The sequence below is a fragment of the Castanea sativa genome, chromosome 11 (assembly GCF_040712315.1).
Source record: "Castanea sativa cultivar Marrone di Chiusa Pesio chromosome 11, ASM4071231v1".
Classification (NCBI taxonomy): domain Eukaryota; kingdom Viridiplantae; phylum Streptophyta; class Magnoliopsida; order Fagales; family Fagaceae; genus Castanea; species Castanea sativa.
This window is the reverse complement of record NC_134023.1, coordinates 996,412-1,019,607: the sequence shown is the minus strand read 5'-3', so window position 1 is coordinate 1,019,607 and position 23,196 is coordinate 996,412. Positions and strand designations below refer to the sequence as shown.

Here is a 23,196-nt window from a genome sequence, read left to right as displayed (position 1 = left end):
CTTTGGTGCTATGGAAGGGTCCCCAAAGCCTCATTCCATGTTTCCACCAAGCATGGGGTCCAAAGGTCATCATTGCCGGTACCACAAAACACACTTTCCGGAATTACTCCAACTTAAGATCACCAAGAATTTCGAAAAATATACTCGAAATTACTTCAACTTAATGTCCGTCGCATGGTCCAAGATTACACAGCGCATTCAACGACTGCCGACGGACATCATTCAAGATGCGGCCGTCCCACATCCGAAGGTGTACTTCCTGCAGGCATCTACACCAGAGTCCCCAACATGCGTGGTCGTGGCCATGGTGTCGTATGTCTCACCCATCCACTTTGCTTCATCACTATCTTCTTCACCATCAACATCAACAAACCCAAAACACTTTTCGAAATTACCCCAACTTAACCCGAGTGATGCGATAACGCAAGCACATTCAACCACACTCCCACCTCGTTCTTTCGTAATCCGAAGTATACCCTTCGTATATAACTTCACCAAGTCCTTAAAAATAAGAGGCTAGCTCCGTAGCTCGCATGCCGTATGCCAACATACTCACCTCTTCTCTATCTTCAACACCCCGTGATCGCCACCAACGATCCAAAATACTCTTCCGAAATTACCTCGCTTAACATCTACCGAAATGTTTCAATCTTGCAAGTACATCCAACTTCTTGCAAATAACTTTCTACCCCCACCAACCCACTCCAAGTACCATTGAATACTCTTCGAAATTACTTTGACTTAACCTTTGCTCGTAAAGCCTCTGGCCACACGAGTACATTCAAATACGGGCACCCCTTCTCAGCCTCATCAAAACCTTTCATATGGGTGGGTCTACTCTTCTCGCAATTACTTCATCCCGCTAAAAGCTCCACCACCTTCGCCTATTTCACTAGAAGAGTCAAGTATAAAAAGGAATCCACTTTTCTTTCAAGACTCATTCATTCACCACACTCTAAAAACTCGTGTGCATGAACGAGTCTCGAGGGGGCATTTGTAGAGAGGGAAAATTCCCGACCTATCACAAGCCGACACATCATACTACCAAGTCCACAAAATACAACCAATTACAAAGCGCCACGTATTGCGTCGCTAGGTTTTGCCATCGCTATTCGAAACCAATAGAAATTTGCCAAGTGTCATTGAAATAAAGGCATGAAACCGCATCGTTGTGTAAGCAATGACACAAGACCTCCGCACGTGTAAGCAAAGTGACACAAGCACTCAAGACATGTAAGCGATGACACAAAGTGCCTCGCACGTGTAAGCAAAGTGACACAAGCACTCGCACATGTAAGCGATGACACAAAAAGTGCACTCGCACGTGTAAGCAGTGACACAAGCACTCAGCACGTGTAAGCGATGACATAAGCGGACCAATCAAACTCCGCCACGTGTCGCTCACCTACCCCTAAACTCCTATAAATAGAAGCCTTCCTAAGACATTTAGGAGGAGACAGACGAGAGACAACAAGTGTGACGAGACGAAGGAAGAAGATATCTTGAGTTCGTAAATCCGTAAGCTCGCCGAATCAAACCCCGAAGCCTCCAAGAACTTCAAGAACTTCAACCTCGAATGCAAACAACATTCGAAGCAAAATCATCCAAACTACTCGTCCGTATCTCAAAGTCCACCGGAATCAAGCTCAAAAGCCTCCTTAAAACCTCAACAAACCACAAATTGGTGAAGCTCTACAGATTCAAGCCTCCAAAGCCCCGAAGAACTTCCACCACAAACCTTCAAATACGAAGAACAATCAAAGAGGAATCATCCAAATCATATTCCTAAATCTCAAAGTTCACTGGAATCAAGCTCAAAAGCCTCCAGAAACCTCAACAAACCATAAATCAACGAAGCTCTACTAATCAAGCCTCTAAAGCACCGAAGAACTTCCACCACAAACCTTCAAACACGAAGAACACACGAAGAACACGAAGAACACACGAAGAACGCGAAGAACACGAAGAACAAAGAATTTCTAACAAGCTCATAGCCAGAGATTCATTGTAATTCCGTTTCAAAGATCTTCGATCTATTCCTCAGCCAAATTGAAGAATATCTTATGTTCAAATCAAAATCACATTACCACAATTCCAATCAATAAATCTTTCAAGGAGATCGAATCAGAGGATCACTCTTTTGTAATTACAGAGAATTGTACCACACATTTATCAATACAAATTCGTATTTGTGAAACTATTTTACTTGTTTGATTTATTTCGAACTAAGAAATTTAGTCGTCTACAGTAAGAACACAATCATCCTTGATAACTTCCAATGCATTAAAATCCCTCCACAAGTTTTGCACCCTAAGACCTATATTACCGAACTCCTCCACATTCCATCTCTTAAAATCCAATTTCAACGTCTTCAGCTTGTTAGCCAAAGAAAAACTAGGAGTTCCTTGGAAATGATAGGACTCCCACCATGAACTCACCCTTCCCAAAAAGCCCTCGTCCTTTAACCATATGTTCTCAAACCTAAAAGGTTTTTTGCCTCCGTGTAAATTCCCTACCAAACGGGGGGATTTCTTGGAGTGCAAACAGCCTGGGGTTCTTTCCTTCTTCGGGTGTCTAGGGGAACGGGCATGGCTCATTTATTTGAATTTGATTATTCTATAATTACATGTTGGGATACGCCAGATCTTGGAGATAAAAAATTTTCATCTAAGAGGCTTTTTGTGCTAGTAGTTTCATTAATGGATTTTGGATTGTACTAAATAGATTCTTGTGTTTGGTAATGAGGAGGTGGATTTTTTAGCTAAAGGGATTTACTAATACATTGTGTGGCGTCTTCTACCTCCCATGAAGGAGGATTTTTTCCCTCTGGATAATTGGCTCGTTCCTCCCATTTTGTTATGTTATTTAGTAGCAATGTTTAGTGCTACAGAATTATGGGAAAATACGGAAACTTTACTGGTAAAAATATTATACTGAAACAAATTGACCCTTAATTGATCTTTTCTATCGATTCTTTTAACAAAATATCACTTCCAACATGATAACAACTCTATCATAGAGTAAGACGTTTATCCAAAGAAACAGCAATAAATCTTAAAACCATAGACCACATGGAAGAAAATGAAAAATAAGTTTAAGTTCATCTTGAGTTATCTCAAAAATAAAACCTTCAGCTTGGGCAGGGAGATTTTGTAAGCATTTAAATTTGTCAGTTAAGTGTGAGATCTGTAAAAGTAGGAACCTTTCTGGAAGAGTTGCAAAAATTGATGGCAAGAAATTGTCTTGTATGGCTATTGTATAATCATCAGATCAAGTGGGAATATATAAAATGAATCCATGGTTAGTATTTCCAGTAATTTTTCACATGCTAGTTCCAATGCCAGTTGAGATTGGATGGGACTGCTGCCATATTATTCTTTAGTTCCACTCAAAAGTATCATTGTTGCATTCAAACTTTGTAAAAGCTCTATCACGACTGTTATGCTGAATCTATCAACTTCTATAGAAGAACTTACGAAAAGAAAGGAATTGTTTGTAAATAGACAGTACCATGAAAGAATCGTTAATGATTTTTGTTGATAATATCAAATGTTATCTTTGATTTCTCTCTCTGTTTTTTGTCCTTTGTTTTTGGTTTTTGGATATCTTGTTATTCCTTTAATAAGAGTGTAGCAATCTGAGCCTCTGATTGTAAATTCTTTCATCTAGTTGGAAGCTGCAATGCAACTAGCATATAGGAAGGTCATCTATGATTGTAACATTACTAGTTAGCCTGACTTCTGCTGTGATTAAGTTCGTAGTGCTGTGCATCCTTTATGTATTGTTATTATTTTTCTGTATTGGGTATATTATTCAATCTATTATATATATTTATTAATTTGTGTGCTTACATAATTAAATTGGTTGTTGCAGACAATAGGAGGACCGATTTAAAGCTTCTTCTCGAAAGATCTCAGGTATGGTTACCAAGGATGTTATCTGAGAAATGGACCTATGAGATATGATCATTACTCTATACTTTCTAACATTATCATCAAAATATACAAATAATATAGGAAGCTTCTAAAAAGGCCCATGACCAGGCTGTGGAGCGGGTGAAATGTCTTGAAGAGGAGTTGTCAAAATCTAGGTACATTTGCTATCTTCTGACTTGGGCATATACTTTTGTATCGCAAACTTTGATTTGTTTGTATGAAACTTCATATTTATTTTGCTTTGTGGAGAAAAATGGAGGTGTAACTTAATTCTTTCTAAAAGGCATTTTCTTAGCATCAGCCTTTTCTTTTATCATTAGTTTCAGCTTGTATTTCATACTAAAAGTCTTAAATATAATATTTTATAAATACTAGTTGTAGTGTGCACAGTGCATGCAAAAATAGAATAAATAATTTATGGAAAAAAAAAGCCTTAATGGTTTGTATTAATTGCAAGAAAAGTCAGATAGATATTGGCAATTTCTAGGAAGAAAGACAGGAGTGTTGAAAGAGATCAATTGGTTATAAAAAATGTTATTTGCTTTTATTGCGTCACTGAATTCTTATGACAATCTGAAATGTTGGAAATGTTTTATTTTGGAAAGTAGTTGTGATTACGGAACCTTTTGGGGTTTCTTTTGACAAATTATAAAAAAAAAAGAACTACACGAGCTTTCTCTTGTTGGTAGTAGAGATTCAGTTATTTATTTATTTTTAAAAATTCAACAAACAATATTGCTTTGGTATCTTTTGCATTAGGATTAATTGCACTTTACTCATCTGTGGTTTGGTCTATTTTAAAGTTGAGTACTTGTGGTTTAAAAAGTCTCACTTTACTCACTTGAGGTTAGCTACGTTAGACATTCATTACCCACCTCATTACTTCCATTGTGAAAAAAAAACATAAAAAAGAATATAAAAAAATATAAGAGAAATTAAGATAAAAAAGTTAGGGTTTTTTTTTTTGATAAGTAAGAATGATATATATACGAAAGGTTACTCTATGCCTGAAAAAAACACAGAGCAACCGAGGAGCTACAAGAAAAAAAACAAAGAGAAACAAAGACAACAAGAAAATTAGAAAAGGAAAAGGGAGCAAAGAAAAGAAGGAAGGGAGTCACTAGACGTGAGTCCCCACGCGCGCGACCAATCAAAGAGAGTCCCACTAAACAAAACAAGCAACTGTTCACTAGAGCTATCCAAATCCTCAAAAGTCCTCCGGTTACGCTCCTTCCAAATACACCAAAGGATGCAAAGCGGGACTAAATTCCAGATCTGAGAAGAAAGCTTCCCCAACCAATTCCACCAACCAAAAAGCATTTCAGGAATCGATCTAGGCATAACCCAGGCCAAGCCAAAAGTTAGGAAAACAAAGCTCCATAACCGGTAGGCCAATTCACAATGAAGGAGAAGGTGATCTACCGTCTCTCCACTATGACGGCACATAATGCACCAATCCACAAAATCCAATCTCCTCAATCTCAGATTGTCTCCCGTTAGAATCTTATTCCAAGCTACACACCAAACAAAAAAAGAAACTCGCCTTGGGGCCTTTACTCTCCAAATAGCTTTCCAAGGAAAGATAGTAGAAGGAGAATTTCTCAATTTGTTGTAGTACGATCGGATGTCAAAAGCTCCATTAGACTTCAATTTCCATCTCATCCGATCTCCAACATCCATAGGAGGGGTTATAGCACCCAACATACGAAGAAACCGCAGCCCTTCCTCCATCTCCCAATCATTAAAAAATCTACTAAACCGAACATTCCAAACTCTTCTATCCTCCGCCCCCTGCCTTTGCAAAGAAGCTTCAACAGAAGCCTCCTTCACAATGGCGATGCCAAACAACCTTGGAAAAGCCAGTTGAAAAGGTTGATCCCCATGCCACCCATCCTGCCAAAACCTCACCCTGTTCCCCAATCTTACCACAAACTGACAATTTTTGCTGAAGTCCTCCCAACCCATGCGGATACTTCTCCACAAACCACACCCGTGAGCTCCCCTACCAAGTTTTGAGGTCCATCCCCCCCAATCTTCCCCATATTTTGAAGCTACAACCCGCCTCCATAGCCGACCCTCTTCCTTTCCAAACCGCCACAACCATTTTCCCAACAAAGCCTTATTAAAGGTAGTGAGTTTCCTAATCCCTAAGCCACCATTGGCTATAGGCGCACAAACTTTGTCCCAACCAACCAAATGAATTTTACTCTCTCCCCAAAGGAAATCCCTTTGCAACTTTTCAATTTTATTAGCCACATGAGTAGGAATAGTGAATAACGAAAGAAAGTAAGTCGGAAGACTAGAAAGCGTACTCTTGAGAAGCATCAAACGACCCCCCTTAGACAAATACAACTTCTTCCACCCAGATAATTTCCGCTTAATATTTTCCAAAATTGTATTCCAAATTAAAGGGGAATTGTGAGGAGCCCCCAGCGGCATGCCAAGATACAACATAGGTAAAGAACCAACTCTACAGCCCAAGATATCAGCCAGAGCATGCACATCCCCAACCTCCCCTATAGGAACCATTTCGCTCTTATGCACATTGACCTTCAAACCCGTTACCGCCTGAAAACTAAGGAGCAACAACCGAATGTGAAGAATTTGCTCCACATCTGCATCACAAAAGAGGATAGTATCATCTGCAAATAAGAGATGTAAAAAAGTTAGGGTTTTGTAAAGAAATAAAGTACAAACACGTTTTCATCAATCTCCCAATCCCATTTGAGTAAAGGTTAATAATTTGCATCTATTATAATTTAGAAATATATATATTTTTATTTTTCAAACAAATAAAAATGATAAAATTTAGAAATAAGTAGTAACTATAATTTCTTTTTTGAACGTGATGGGGACTAAATTTTAAGAATTCTCTTTTTGAATTTAAAATGAAATTTGTTACTTGACATTTATGATCTTATTTCTAAATGAAGTTACCCTTCATTAATGAGGGTGTTTTTGAACTACATAAAAGTACAGTTGAAAGAGGTGAATCTTCTTATATATAGTATAGATGTACCCATCTAGTTTTTTTTGTTGTCTATTTCCTATTCAAAACACCTTAATTAATACCAAACCATTCAAACAAGGAGACAATGGTAAGTGTGGAAGCGAGGTGAACCCTCTTTTTTTTTTTTTAATGAGCTTCACATAGATTGGCTTTGATGAACCTATAGAAGCTTTACATTACTGTTATTTTTCTTTTTGCAATCATCAATTCTTCAATAGAACTTGAAGAAATTTGTAAAAGCATAAAAAGAGAAATTTTAGATCTGCCTATTTAGATCTAGATTGGAGACAGAAACTAGATGTCAGCCATTATCGAGGTGGAAGACACTGAGAGATTAGTAACCTAAATAATTACATAGATTCCGTCAAGGAATTTTTTATTGATAAACAGATTCCATACTAGATTTCTACGGAGATTTCATTGAAGACCAAAGTTATTTTATAAGTAGATCCAACCATCCACATGTAAAAGATTTGCTTGTCTTGCTAAGCATAAAAGGAAATTCAGAAACACAGTAATGGTCGGCTACTGCTAACCATTTTTTCGCTGTGGGGAAAAAAATATGTATATATATATATATATATTCTTTTTTTCCTGATTTCCTTTTTGAGTTTAATTACGAATTCTTTGCTATATTTATTCTTCCCTCATCAGTCTCCCAAATTAAGAATAAACACGTTTTCATAAAAAAGTTGGGGTTCTTGATTTTTTTTTTCAAAACCTTAACTTTTGATCTTGAATTTATCTGTCTATTTAACAGTGATAGTGATAAGGTGGGTAATGTGACACTTTTTAAACCACGGGTAGGTGACTTTAAAACTGGCCAAACCACAGATTAGAAAGTGCAATTAATCCTCTGTAGCACTAAGGTCCTTTCCTGCTTATTTTCGCTAATTGAAAATGTTTTGAATTTCAGTTTTTTTTTTTTTTTGGTGGTCTTTTTTCCTCTTTGGCATGGTTCAAAGGTAATTTAATATGTACTTTACAACTAATTCTAAAGCTGATAGAAAAATTTAACATTTTGTGCTTTGTTATTTTTGTTTTATTGTCTATTTCCAAAAACGAATTTTGCTTTTGATGTTGTACGTTCTCTTTCTGCTCTTGATTACATTAATATTCTTATTGGTTATCATGAGTGAAATGCTGTGTTCTAGCTTAATGGTGGTGTTTTTAAATTTTGAGTTTGGTCATAAGTATCATCAAATGGTCTTCTTTTCCCTTTGAAATACAATTTCTCACAAAAAAAAGAAAAAGAAAAGAAAAACGAAAAAAAGAAACCAAAAAGAATGTAATAAGATAATATGAGTTGATCATTATAGTTTTAGTTTGTCTTTGCCCCCAATCTCTATACTCTTATGTTTCACGACTTAAGGGAAGAAAGGATGTAAAGTTTTGGATCTCCAAAATCACTGTGTACTGTCAGTATAACATGTTTCATACTGGGCAAAATAGGAATAGGGGTGCTCAGGGGTAGTCCAGGCTTGGTTGGGATTCAAACCCGCACTCTATCCGATCCCTTAGGGTGGGGAACTCTGCCAACTGTTGCCAATTGATGGATCAAGTGAAACAGTCTGCACCCCACTTTTGTACGGACAGTTGGCCCCTGGATGAATCATTGGGTATGGATCTTTTGTGTTTTGCAGCATTGGAAACTTTCTCTCATGTTGGCACAGCCTAACATATGGAGAAGAGAGAACTCCCAAGTCCCAACACTGCCTCTATGTAATTAGTAAACCAGTCAAACAGGAAGTTTCAGACTAATTTTGTATTAGACTTGCCAATCCTATTGACTTCAAACTATTATATATAAGGCTAAAATGCAAACTGGAGTCTCTAAGTTTGGCTGAAATTAATTTAAGTCCTTTAATTTCAATTCAAGCCTTTTGTCCAATTTTGTTAAAAAATTGCAAAGAGGGTGAGCAAAATAAAACATAAAAGAATGAAAACAGCAAATCCGTAGATGGCTGAGCGAAATAAGGAAGTACATAAAAGAATGAAAAGAAAAGAAAAGAGAGTAGACAGCCCAAAGAGGTGACATGGTGTAGTTGGTTAGAATGTCAGTCTAACACACTAAAGGTCTCCGGTTATAGTCGGTGTGACTCCATTGTCAGCACATGTTGTTTCTTAAATGTATTTACTTTTTGGCTGCTTTATGCTCCTTTTGCATAGAGTAGCTTAATCAATACAGACTTTTCTTATTTATCAAAAAAAAAAAAAAAGAAAGGAAAAAGAGAGTAGACAGGGATTATGATATATGACTTTGCTGAGTGAAATAAGTAATTTCATAGAAGAGCCAATTAAGATACATCAAATCCTTAGATCCATTTTCCCCAAATTGGCAAAAGCATAAACTAATAACAATTATAATAGAAAAAAAAGGAAATGAGGATATTTTGGAGACATGGCAGTGGACAGATTGAGGGGATTTTGAGAGCAAGGGGTTTTTGAAACTCATTGGGGCTATTCAAAATGCTGTCATCTCTGATAATCAAGTAAATAACCATGGTGGTTGAGCGGTGATCAGTGAAATCAAAGAAGAGAGAACAAGTGAGAGAGGATTATTGGCCAATTGTGAGAATTCCATTTACAGGTGATCAATCAAGACCAGCCATGTTTGAGGTTAGGATTACATTTTCCTAATAATTAAGAGGCCTCGTGTGAAGTAGGGTGCTCTTTATTATTGTTATTATTATTGAACTTGACATTCAACTGCTGCCGACTGTCCACTTGATCAAAACTGTTTGTCCTTTGGCCGAGGGGTTTGGTCATGTGGATTGGGTTTCTCAGGTGTTTGATCACCCCTGTGTGGGAACTCAGGTTGCTAGATTAATAGTGAATACAGTTGACGCTGTTCTTTAGGGCGTTGTTTTTTTTTTTTTTTTTTTTTTTGTGTGATTGATGATTGATGTTTAATTTTTTATTGGGTATATTTAGTTGATCATCCTCTTCATAATTGTGAGCACAATCATCTCTTAATTATATTAGATTGTAGCTTTCCGTCTGTTTTTTACCTGCCGTCTATTGTTGCTCATTCAAGATGTTTGGTATTTGATTCTAGGAGTGAGATTATATCATTACGATCGGACCGTGACAAGTTGGCCCTGGAATCTAATTTTGCTAGAGAGAGACTTGAAAGCTTTATGAAGGAATTTGAGCATCAGGTGATCATATTTTTTGAAAAATTTTCCCTTTCTCTATGTGTATGTGTATGTGGGTTTCTCCAAACCCCGTCCCCCATAATTATGTCCCATTTATTATATTTCATACATGGCGTTGCATATCATGCCTGATTTGTGGTGTTACATGTAATGTATAACATACCAGAGAACTGAATCGAATGGCATTTTAGCTAGAAATGTGGAGTTTTCGCAATTAGTTGTTGACTACCAACGAAAGCTGCGTGAAAGTTCTGAATCTTTGCATGCTGCTGAGGAACGTTCTCGGAAGCTGACTATGGAGGTAAAAATTTCCTCAACTACTCCTTTGATATCTCCTTTGATAATACTCATATCATATCTTGAAATTCAATAGGTATCCATTTTAAAGCAAGAAAAGGAAATGTTATCAAATGCTGAGAAGAGAGCTTGCACTGAAGTTTGTAGTTTGTCAGAGAGGGTGCATCGTCTACAGGTTAAGATTATGGCAATTTGAATTTTTATACTTTAGTGTAGTGCTTGTTCTTATATAACTGTATGCAGGCTAGTTTGGACACTATTCAAAGTGCTGAGGAAGTTCGTGAGGTAGCACATCTTGTTTATCTTTTGTGTACTCTCTTTTCCCCTTCCATAAATGGTGGAACATGGACTAGGCATTTGGTTATATGGTTTGATTTCTTCTTGTGTCCTACAGGAGGCAAGAGTTGCTGAGAGGAGAAAACAAGAGGAGTATGTGAAGCATGTTGAGGTTTGTTTCCATTACTTATGGGGCATTACATTGTCAATTGTTCTACATTGACTAGCTGGAGTTTCTCATTTAGTTGCTCTTTATATTTAAACGCTGTCCTCTGGATTTCCTTTTAGTGATGTTGCATGGTTGTTGCTTGCAATTATTATTCTTTTGATGATGATGGCAAATGTTAATTCTGTTGCATTCCCATGCCTTAATGTCATGTGAATTTATTTTGATTTAAAGTTTGTGATGATAAAGAATAAGACTTAACTATATATCACTATCTCAAATGGCATTTTTAGAGGGAATGGGCTGAGGCTAAGAGAGAGCTGCAAGAAGAGCGGGATAATGTTCGAAACCTCACAGTAGATCGTGAGCAGACCCTAAAAAATGCAATGAGACAAGTTGAACAAATGGGAAAAGAGTTGGCTGATGCTTTGCGTGCTGTTGCGGCTGCTGAATCCAGAGCTGCTGTTGCTGAGGTCTTTATTTCCAACTAGTTTTTTGTTTTTGTTTTGAATCCTCACTTATTATAGTAGTGCGTTATTACACCATAAACTCTATTGTTATTTAAAAAATTTGAGCTGGATCATGCTTTCAAGCCCATTGTTTTATTTGTGCTCACTCGTTGGTATGATCACTCAGGCGAAACTGTTGGATCTAGAGAGAAAAAGCAATTCTTCAGATGCTATGGTATATTATCTTATTTTCTTAAAGTTGAAGAATTACCTTATCATTGGAATTTTGCATCTTGAAGCATTCTTTTCCCTTTGCTTGTAGAGTGTTTTTTTTTTTTGGGGAAGGGGGGGGGGGGTCTTCGACATTGCTATCTGTGTGAAGATATTATGTGATATTCTTACTAAAGGAAAAAGTGTTGATAAGCTGTGGATAATAGATCTATATGCATTTGAAATGGCAATGTTATGGTTCTTAAAGAGATTTAGGGGTGTTTGATTCCATAGATTTTCATTACCATTTGTCTCCTTTTGAGATGAATTGTTCATGTGCAGAATCAGCTTTTGGTATTGTTTTAATGGCTTGAAGTAGAGAAAAAAAGGGGGGGGGGTGTTTACTGTTGTAACATTGTAATTGATGTAATTGGTGTCTGAACCAATACACTATTGGCAATTTTTATGACCAATGGATGTAATCTAAATCCGGTCCTTGATAGATAGTGTCAGGACATTTGTAACATGGGTCAGTTCATTCATGCAGACTCAAGTGAGGGCTGGCAGGTTAAAAATTGACTTAGTTGAAGTATCTTATAAGGGATAGGCGTTGCCATGGAAAAATATATTTCAGTAACTATGTTTTGTTATTTAATTTTGTTCTGTCTTTTGTGTGGATGCAGGATGTTCAGGTGGATGGTGGGAATGAGCCCTTGTCTTTCTCGAGCAATGAGGTCAGTGTTGTTCGTTATCTATCTAATTGATCTTTGAATAGTACTTTTAGGATGTGCAGCTAGTGTTTGTCTGACTTGTTAACTTTGACTTATTTGTCTTCTGTGCCTTTTTTATTGGGGGATTATTTTGTCTTATAATTTAGAGAATTGAACCCTATCATCTGTTCTCCTGTATATCTCATTGGAGGCACCTGTTTCTCATTTTTTTTCTTTTATGTTTTCTACATTGCTTAGCTACTACTGCTTCCTGTTTTGTTTTTGGTTCTCTATGTGTTTTGATAGTTCTCTGGTCTTCCTAGCAATGGCAATGTTTGTAAAGATGCATAAAAGTCATGAAAATTGTTTTATTGGGGGATTATTTTGCCTGACTTGTTAACTTTGACTTATTTGTCTTCTGTGCCTTTCTTATTGGGGGATTATTTTGTCTTATAATCTAGAGAATTGAGCCCTATCATCTGTTCTCCTGTATATCTCATTGGAGGCACCTATTTCTCATTTTTTTTCTTTTATGTTTTCTACATTGCTTAGCTACTACTGCTTCCTGTTTGGTTTTTGGTTCTCTATGTGTTTTGATAGTTCTCTGGTCTTCCTAGCAATGGCAATGTTTGTAAAGATGCATAAAAGTCATGAAAATTGTTAATGGAGATGTTTGAGCCCTATAGGCCTTTCATGGGGTTCTGAAGGGGGAATGTGCTTATGAAGACACAAACACGTGGAAGTGTTGAAAGTCGCCTTTATGAAAAATAACGGGTGGCATTTTTGGCAATGTATAGATGACATCTGATGCCAGTTATTTACTATTTCTGTTATGACTGTTGTGGAGAACAATGGGCTACATGCTATGGGTAAATCTCCGGATTCCTGTGGCCACTTTCTCTAAATTTGGAGGACTTGAGGATAGAGTCTGTGCATTATTTAGGTGCTACATAGTGTTGGAGCCTGGACCTTTTGCTGGATAGTTGTAACTTTAATGCCCTTTGAAGCTTTTTTCTTTGTCGTTTCCTTAGTACACTGCCTGTGTGCTTTGGTTCCTTGAATAGTTTATCTTTTTTTGCAATTAAGCTTATGAACTTATTAAATAAATAATACTAATGCATGTATCCTTATTTAGTATATTTGTTTCTTTTTAAGAAGCCAACATAGCAATGCCATATTCAATATTAGACAGTATGCAACATGTACCAACTCTAGCTAGACATGAATTTGATTGATAGATAGATGTACTTGGGAAAAAAGGAGGGAGGAGAGTTGTGGTAGTTTGATGGCTAATGTAAATTGTAGTCACTTTATTATGTTTTTGTTGCTGATATAGTTTTAGTGGATGAAACTAGACATGGAGTTTGTGTCAAGATTGAAATTTGGAGAGATGCTTTAAAGTCTATAAGAGCATCCACATCAGTATGTGTAAAATTTTTTCTATTTTGCACATCTAAAATCTATTTTTTCTATTTTATACACCTATTTTTACAAAACACTCATATCGGTTAGTCTATTTTACACATTTATTCAAATAAAATATTCATTTCTTTTAACACTGTCATCTCTCTCACGTACCCAACACAACCCACACACGGTCATCTCTCACAGACTCAACACAACCCAAACAACCACACAGCCACCATCTAAACAATCGCAACCCACACAAGATCGACACCAGCAACCAATTGGAACCCACCGTGCAACAAGATTGACACCAGCAATCGGAACCCACACAACCCAACAGAATTAGCCTACCACAACAGAAAAATAACCAGCAACCAACAGATCAGCAATGGGGAAAAAACTAGAAAAAAAACCCAACAACCAACAGATCGGCGATGGGAAAAAACCAGAAAAAACCCAGCAACTAACAGATCTGCGACGGGGCTTGTGTCGGTGGCGTGGGTCGGCAAGAGAGTTGATTTGATGAAATGAGAGAGTCTGATGAAATGAGAGAGAGTTGATCAGTGAGAGTGAGGCGAGAAAGGAAATGAGAAAAAGAGAGTGAGGTGAGCCAGAGGTAGAGAGAGGAGAAAGAAAAAAGAATAAAAAATCATTTACACGGTGAACAGTAACTGTGCATATATGCACGGTTACTGTTCATTTGCAAGGTCATGGTGAATATTTGTACATTTTTACAAAAACTGATGTGAGTTTTTTGGATTATAATGTGCAAAATTGGGGACTTTTTGCATTTTGCACATTTTTGCAACCATTGATGTGGTTGCTCTAAGGCTTTTGGCAAGGTAGGAAAAAAAGAGTACATTGAATGTAAGTTTAGTAAAAGTAGAAACAAACATGAAGAGGCTGTCAAAATTGAAATTTGGAGGGATACTTGTCTAAAAGGCTTTTGACTAAAACAGAGTACATGGAATGTAAGTTTAGTAAAAGTAGAAAGAAGCATGGAGGGGTTGTAAGAGTAAGACTTGATGGTCAAGGATACCGAAAAGTGGGAGCTCTCAATATTTCAGGTCAATAATTCATAAGGATGGAGAGATTGAAGAACATATGAATCATAGGATAAGATCATAGGATAAGACCAGCTGTGCTCTATGGTACTAAATGTTAGGTTGTTAAGGAGCCATGTTCATTGGAGTGTAGCTGAAATGAGAATGTTAAGCTGGTTAAGTTGGAGGAAAAAATTAGGAAGTTTCACTTGAGATGGTTTGGTCATGTAGGGTAGAGTGATTAATGCACCAATGAGTAAAAAATGAGTTGATTCAAGTCAAACGAACAAAAAAAGGTTGAGAAATACCAAAAGATGCATTAGCAGATTAGTCAAAAGAAAAAGGACATGTCAATTAAAGACATAACAGAGTGTATGACTTCAAATAGAATAGAATGATGAAAAAGAATTCTTGTGGTCATTCCTTATAGTCTTTGGTCATAGATGTACTTTGAAATATTTTGGATTTGTTGAAGCTTTTGGTAATAAATATTTATTCATCAATTCTTTCTAACATTTGTTGAGGTGTTATAACTTATATCTGGAATGTCCTGCTGTAATTTTTCTAAATTGACTTGTAGTTACTGGATTATGGCCATGTTCTTGTCATTCTCAAGATTCCTGCCATGTCAAGACATCTTTATTGTGTTGAGCATATACCCTTTTTTTTTTTTTTTTTTCTGACATTTTGGTTGAATTTTCTGTAGGTGGTTGTAGAATTGCGTATGGCAAAGGAAGAGATTGAAAAGTTGAAAGTGGAAGCACAGGCTAACAAGGATCACATGCAACAGGTTCTTATTTTATTCCTTGAAGTTCTTAATTTTTTGAATGCCTAGTGAACTAATAGGTTAAGCATATTTTGCAGTATAAGAGCATTGCTCAGGTGAATGAAGATGCTTTAAGACAGATGGAATGTGCCCATGAAACCTTCAAGATTGAGGTATTGTGCTGTTATTTGAGAGTTGAAAAATACCAAGGGTTCAGTTTTTGTATTAACGTGTCTACTATTTGTTCTGCCCTTTCTAAATTTTGTACAGGCTGACAAACTAAAGAAATCACTAGAAGCTGAACTTCTTTCCCTTAGAGAGAGGGTTTCTGAACTTGAATATGAGTCTGGTTTGAAGTCGGAAGAAGTAGCTTCTGTGGCTGCAGGGAATGAGGAGACTCTTGCTTCTTCTTTGGCTGAAATTACTATATTAAAGGAAGAAATATCAGTTAAAACGTGAGTCTTTTTGCTTTGTATAATCTTGATTGACTATCACATTTGGTGTCTCATGCTTTGTCTTTGCATGTAGTTCCCAAGTTTTAGAAATGGAAATTCAGATTTCTGCTGTGAAAGAGGACTTGGAGAAAGAACATCAGCGATGGCGTGCTGCTCAAGCCAATTATGAAAGACAGGTTACTTTTCTGTGTTCAACTGTGGCATACATATGGGGTCTAATGCAAGTGAAACTGGGTGTTGGATCAATAGCTTGAGAATTTTACTGTCGGATGACAAGTTTTCTTTGTCTGAATTTCTCGTTAATTAGGAGTTTGCTGCAAGTAAAACTTGGTGGTACTCTTTGTTAGCTATACTGCTTGACTCAATTTTATTGGATCAATAGCTTGAGAATTTTACTGTCGGATGACAAGTTTTCTTTGTCTTAATACAAACTCCAAATTTCTCGTTAATTCGATGTTATTTGCTATCCGATTCATAAATTTATGTTTTATATATAATTTAGAGCAGAAAAAGATTGAGATTTAAATATTATATATGTGAGATAATTATTGATCTCTGAAGATCTTGATATTTTGGAAGCATGGAGGGGTATAAGGAGACTATGTAATCTAATGGGGGACTCAAAATGAGGTTCTTTTCATAGGAATAAACGAAAAATATCATTGAGTTACAAGGCTGCTATTTCCCAAGATCAACATTTGGAGGTTTTCATCACCTATCCCATGGCCCATGCATATTTCTAATTGAGATACTAGTCTGTTCCCATGATTAATTTTTAATTTAGCTATATGTTATCAGAAGATGTATTTTAGTGGCCATTCTATCAAGGACAGTATATTAGCTGTTAGAATGGTCATATTGCATGTGCTCATTATTATTCATAGGATTGACATCAGTTCTTAGTTGTTGCTAAGGTTTTCTATTTTGTGCAGGTTATCCTCCAGTCTGAGACTATTCAGGAGTTGACAAAAACATCACAAACCTTGGCGTCACTCCAACAGGAAGCATCTGAGTTGCGTAAATTGGCAGATGCACACAAAAGTGAAAATGTATATTTCCTTTTCTGTACTGATTTTTTTTTTTTTTTGCATTTTTTTTTTTTGGTTTTAAGGGCATCTTTGTTGGGTTTTATTATTATTATTATTATTATTATTATTATTATTATTATTTAATTTGTGAAATTGTTTATAGGCTGAAACTAGTTAGTCTTGTGGCAATAGATCTGGAAGTATCTTTGGATCCTAATGTTCGCCTTCCACACTCTTTGCCCCTGGTTTCTTCTGTTTTGGAAGACTAGGAAAAGAACTTTTGTTGACCATTGTGCTCCTTGTAATACTGATTATTCTCAATTATGCATTGATGAATTCATCTTTATTTTGAGTCATATTTGTAGCATTGACAAACCAATGCTGCTGTTATTCTTAGGAAATTATGAGGTTTATAACGTGATGAAGCACAATGAATTGTAATGCTGACCCTAAAAACATTCATGGCTTCACAATTAATGTCAACAGCATGAGCTCATACCTTGTTCTAAAGTCATTGCGCAACCAGTACAGAAATAATTTGCCTTTGGTATATATTTTATAACAATAGCAACAAACAAAAGCCTTATGGTCCATTTGGTTGGGGAGGTTTTAGGGGGAAATGGAGAGAATATTTTTTGTGGGTGTTTGGTTGGAGAGAACAAAGGAGGTAAAATTGGTGGGCTCCAGGTGTTTTCTCCTTGGGCTTACCAAAATGTTTTTCCCAAATTGAGGAGAAAACTGGAGAGAAAACCAGGAGCTGTGTTTTTGACAAAATTGCCCATCCCAATGTTTAGATTTTTTGAACTTTTCTAACTTCTTCTTCAATGCTTTTTTATTTTATTTTATTTTTACTTTTGTTTTGTTTGTCTTTTTCTATGTTATCATTCCTTTTTTTTTTTTTTTTCCCCTTATGCGCTGATCATTTCTTTGGTTTTTTCTTTTCTTTTCTTCTGTTCTTATTCTTTCTTTTCTCAACAGTTTTGGGTTTTTTTTTTTTTTTTTGAGAAAAAATTTTGGGTTCTTGAACTTCTTTTTTTTTATTTTTATTTTTGCTAAATGAAGTACCATATACACAAACTCTATTTTGTATTCTCTCATTTTTTTTTCTCAACCAAACAAAAGAGTTTTCCATCTCACTTTTCCCATTCCCCAACTAAACACCATGAGAGAAAACTAAAATATCTTCTATCCTCTCACTTTTCCATGCCTCCCTATTTTCTATCCTCCCACTTTTCCATTCCCCAAACCAAATGGACTCTTAGTACCAAAATTTTGTGGTCAGCTCTTTGGTACATAATTTGGCAACTTAAATTCATGAAGCTGGGTGAGACAGGAATTAGGAGAATTAATGCTGAATTAATGTGCTACATAAGTTTGATAGGTTGCTGTTGCTGAACTTAAAAAAGAAATTGTTGGGATAGAATTGTGGGTGCTACTATAAACAATTTCCTTCTGTAGAAAGGATTACCAATATGTTTTGCTGCTAAATTTTTTATCTTGGTAATTTAACCAAAATGTTTTGTTATTAGGCAGTATCCATTGTTACTTGTGTCCAATGTTTTGTTTCGCTCAAATTATTTAGCTTTGTTGTTAAACTCAAGTGTTGATATGAGTATCCCTTTTGTGCTTTAAAGAATGAATTGAAAGCTAAGTGGGAAGTGGAGAAGGCAATGCTTGAGGGATCAAAGAATGATGCTGAGAAAAAGTACAATGAAATAAATGAACAGGTCAGTTCTTTATGATGTAATATGCTGATATGGTCACTCTCTTCAAGTTAATTACTTAAATATATTTCTTACCTTTTTGGTGTTATATTCAAGTACTTTCAGTATCATTATAAAGCAGAATTAGTGGGTTTGAATCGACTATTATTGTTTTTTCCTTTTAATGTTTAGAGTAAATTTCTATTTGTACCTTTAAAATAGTGTTTTAAAGATATCTAAGACCTTGAGATTAGTCTGTAACTATAAATTGTGTTTTTATGAAACCCATTTGACTCCATTGTGGATAACCTGTAGCCAAATAAATAAATAAATAAATGTGTGTGTATATATATATATATATATATTAGATGATAGTCATTAGATGCAATGGCATCTTTGACTCCCATAGATACATGGCAGAGGGTAAGTCATGGGTTCAACCCTGGTTTTTTTTTTTTTTTTGGGTGAAATCAATTTGGTTCTATTGCGGATAACCCATAGTCAAAATAATATAAATTAGCTGATGTTCTATAGACCTAATTTCATTTTTGGCTCCCATAAGTGGTGGAGGGTAAGGTCATGGGTTCAATCTCGTCGGGTGTGTGAATATAGACACATGCCCATGCTCGTGTACACACACACATGCACCCCTATTTAGGTATATAATTTTCAATGTTTTTGTTTGTGATTTGCCCTTGTTGAATAAAAATATGTCAAAAAAGGCTGTAACTCTATTACATGGGATGCATAGGAGACATCAACAGAAAGAAATAATAACTGATGTCTAATAGAACAAAGATCCTGGAACTCCACTAAAGACAGTGAAGGGAAATTAAATACTTCGTCTATCAATGATTTGCCTGTGTCAAATCATGAGCTATTCCAATGCTATTAGGTAATCTCTGTGAGCGCGTGTTGATAAACAGTGTAACGAGTCATTTCTGCTTCATATTTTATCTAGGGAACATAGGCTGTAATATGTAAGGGACAGTACCTAAGTCTTGTCCTCTGAACTTTTTTGTATGTTTTGTTTTGTTTTGGTTTTATTTTTGTTATTTTTGTTGTTTTTTTCTTGTCATGCATTTTGTTGTTAGCTTTATCTGGGGCTTCACCTATGTTCTTCAGAACAAAATACTACACAGTCGACTGGAGGCTTTGCATATTCAATTGGCCGAGAAGGATCGTCATTCTGTGGGAATGCCTTCAGGAAGCACTGGCACAGATACACTTGGTGATTCTGGCTTACAGAATGTTGTCAATTATCTCCGACGATCAAAAGAAATTGTAAGTCTCTTTTTCCTTTCTACTTCTCTCTGTCTTTCTCTCTCTCTCTCTCACTCTCACACACACACACACTGACACATGCATGAACCTTAGTGTAAAAATTTTAATTTTTGGATTTAAATTTAACAGGCAGAAACAGAGATTTCTTTGTTAAAACAGGAAAAGCTGCGACTACAATCACAAGTAAGTTTGTTTTGGGTCATCTTACAACTTATGTTTATCTTGCAACTCTTATGCATGGGTATGTTTTATTTTTATTTTTATTATTTTTTATTTATTTCCCTTTTTTGTGATGTCGTGCTTTATCATATGTATTGCTGAGAAGGCAATATTCTTTATCTGTCGAACCTTGTCAATATAAAGTTTCATTTAGTGGATTCTGTTTCAGATTTGGACTACCTCTCTTGAATAAGGCAGGTTGCGATTTTCTTTTCCATAAATTATATCTGCATCTAGATTTAATACAATTGTGTACCTAGGTGTACCGCTTAACTGTGATCATATAATACTCTTGGTGTACCTCTCCACTTCATGCACTGGCCCTAATTCTATTAGAAAAATCCCCTCAAATCTCCCTGTTTTTATGGATAATATAACAAAGATATTGAAAATGGTTAGTGGTAACTCTCTGTTATCTGATAACTACCTAGATTCTAGCCCCTGCTCTAGTTTCATTGTTTAATACAATATTGACTGTATACATCATGCACCAAGTGAGCTCATCTTGAATGGCTTAGTAAGCTCATCAATGACCAAAGTATATATAGGGACTTAAAACTGATCTTTCTTGTAATGCTATTGTAATTGGGAATCTACTTGACATTTATTTTTTGAACAGGTAAGATTGATTATATTTAGGGGTAATTGCACTTAACCTACCTGTGGTTTGGCTGGTTTTAACTAAGCCTATCTGTGGTTTAAAAAGTATTACTTAATCCACTTGAGGTGCCTTCCGTTAGATGTCTGTAACCCACCTCACCATTTTCACAGTTAAAAAAATAATAATAACAAAAAAAAGAGAAAATCAAGATCTAAATTTAGGGTGTTATAAAAATTAATATTCTGATCCCAACCTCGAAGCTCTCAATTGAACCAAAGTTGCCTCTCTCTTCTCTCCTCACTCCCAGATCTTGAACTGCCATGACCAACCACAGGCTTGGTTGCTCCACCGTTTATCACTGCCGGTAATATTTGTTGGTGGTGCCATTGGAACTGATCTCATCTTTCAATCTTTTTCATCACAAGAAACCCACAATTTTGAAGTTCTCTCTCAACCGATCTGCCATGGCCGCTCTCCAAGTGGCTGTGTTCTTTTATTTCATCTTGATCTCTTCACAGTGATGATTTGGAAGTCTTGGGTTCTGAGACATTGGTCGGTTTTTGGAAAGGGTGTTGGTAGTTATTTCTTTGTATTTGGATTTGGATTTTTGGTGTGTAATTGATGGGATGTGTTTGTTTATTTGGGTTTGTGGGTCGTAATGCTTTGCTGGTGGTGTGGATGGAGGTTAATGGTGGAGATTGGGGGTTTGTGGGTCGAGTGCTTTACAAAGGTGCTCTTGCTGGTATTAAGAAAGCATCTTGGTAGACAAACAACACATAAAAAAATGTATGGTGGAGTTGTTTTAGTTTTGGGTTATGCTCGGTTAGATTGAAAGCCTCAAAGAATCTATTTGGTGTCTTTTATTCCTAATATTTTTTTCTCCCCAAAACAATCACAACTGAGAACACCCAAATCCACACCACTGCCGTGACTACCCATCCAACTTGAATCAAACTAATAACACCCATGTTATAGTTTCTCCTAATTTATATGGAGCTGAAGCCAAATTTGTCACATTGCTTCGTGTTTTTGATAGAGATGTGCGTACACGGTATTCTTCCTGCAGTTTTTACATTGGTGATGGTTCCTTTTGCATCTCTCATACCTCTCTTTGATGATTTTAATATATTTAACCAGAACCCCCTTGTTTCTAAGACCAACCTGAATATCTTCCTGGAAACCTATCATATGTGGTTTTTTTTTCTTTCTGTCAATGAAAAACATGCGAATGTCTTCTCTTTATTTTTCTACCAGCCTTACAAAGAAAATATTTTCTTAGTAGATTGCCCTGGCATAGACCCAGTTTGTTTATTTTTTAAGAAAGTTATACACCTAAATTTATAATTGTTACATTTTTTTTTTTTTTGATAAAGTATAATTGTTACAATTCTTAGCATATGCCCAATCTCTTTCTTCCAAAGTGTCATTGTATGACTGAGTTTTATACCCTGATAATTGTTAAGTCTCAGTTTCTATTTTTGCTGGGTTGATAATTGTTAAGATTTGATATATCCTTTTATAATTTTAAATGGATACCAAAATTCTTTCTCAACTCATCAGGCATCTTGTTAGTCATTGTCTTCTTATTACTTTTATTACATACCTTCATGCATATTTGTGCCTGGTATGTAGCTATGTATGCATTAATGTTTGTGCTTTCACATATATATGTTGGAGTGTTCTTGAGCATGCAGTCGGGTTTTATAATAAGTTTTAATGCTTTTTTGTTTTTTTTCCCCACCATCATCATTATTACTTATCTGGAAAAACTCGAACTTATATATGATATACAGACAATTCCGGTCTGTTTCAAGTTTGGTTCTGATTGGATGAACTGATTTACTCAAATCTCTTTTGCTGGCTGTGTAGCTTGAGAGTGCTCTTAAAGCAGCAGAGACTTCCCAAGCCTCACTTCAAGCTAATCGTGCAAATTCAAGAGCATTGTTGTTCACTGAGGAAGAAATCAAATCTTTGCAGCTTCAGGTTAAATTACATTCATTCTGGAACTTCCATCTGTAGAATAGTATGGGAATTGTCTGTCTGCTTTCCATTGTTCATATAATTTCTTCTTTTTTATAGCATGACAATGTTATTTTTGTTGGGAACTCAAATTGGTATGCCATTTTTTCCCAAATTATGCTTGGCATGCTGTTGTAGTGCTTAAGATATTCTCCTGTAAAATTTGATTTGCTGCTAACTGTAAGATTTTTAGTGGGTACTAGAAAGCCATCATCATAAAATTTGCGCATTCAAGGTCTTGGTGGTGTTGCCTTGAATGCCTGCCGAGCTTGAATGCTGTACCTACTAGCATAAGCAGAAACAGCAAGTTTACCTAACAGTATGCTGTATACTTTGAATTGCAGGTCAGAGAAATGAATTTACTTCGTGAAAGCAACATGCAGCTCAGAGAAGAAAACAAGCACAATTTTGAGGAATGCCAGGTGTGGCACTTGAATTAACTCCTGTGTTTGAGTGTTCT

At 36.0% G+C, this 23,196-nt stretch overlaps 1 protein-coding gene across 2 annotated transcripts in view; it reads left to right on the top strand.

Annotated features, from left to right (window-relative positions):
* The window catches only part of LOC142617482 (nuclear-pore anchor), a 56,194-nt gene that overhangs the window by 26,113 nt on the left and 6,885 nt on the right, over positions 1–23,196 (top strand). For both annotated transcript variants that reach the window (XM_075790366.1, XM_075790365.1), the window contains exons 19-38: positions 3,874–3,917; positions 4,017–4,090; positions 10,004–10,106; positions 10,270–10,404; positions 10,477–10,575; positions 10,644–10,685; positions 10,795–10,848; positions 11,136–11,315; positions 11,479–11,526; positions 12,185–12,235; positions 15,368–15,451; positions 15,526–15,600; positions 15,698–15,882; positions 15,956–16,058; positions 16,815–16,931; positions 18,545–18,637; positions 19,739–19,897; positions 20,027–20,080; positions 22,587–22,700; positions 23,081–23,158. In XM_075790366.1, the coding sequence (XP_075646481.1) occupies positions 3,874–3,917; positions 4,017–4,090; positions 10,004–10,106; positions 10,270–10,404; positions 10,477–10,575; positions 10,644–10,685; positions 10,795–10,848; positions 11,136–11,315; positions 11,479–11,526; positions 12,185–12,235; positions 15,368–15,451; positions 15,526–15,600; positions 15,698–15,882; positions 15,956–16,058; positions 16,815–16,931; positions 18,545–18,637; positions 19,739–19,897; positions 20,027–20,080; positions 22,587–22,700; positions 23,081–23,158 (1,892 nt within the window). The remainder of the gene's footprint in view (positions 1–3,873; positions 3,918–4,016; positions 4,091–10,003; positions 10,107–10,269; positions 10,405–10,476; positions 10,576–10,643; positions 10,686–10,794; positions 10,849–11,135; positions 11,316–11,478; positions 11,527–12,184; positions 12,236–15,367; positions 15,452–15,525; positions 15,601–15,697; positions 15,883–15,955; positions 16,059–16,814; positions 16,932–18,544; positions 18,638–19,738; positions 19,898–20,026; positions 20,081–22,586; positions 22,701–23,080; positions 23,159–23,196) is intronic.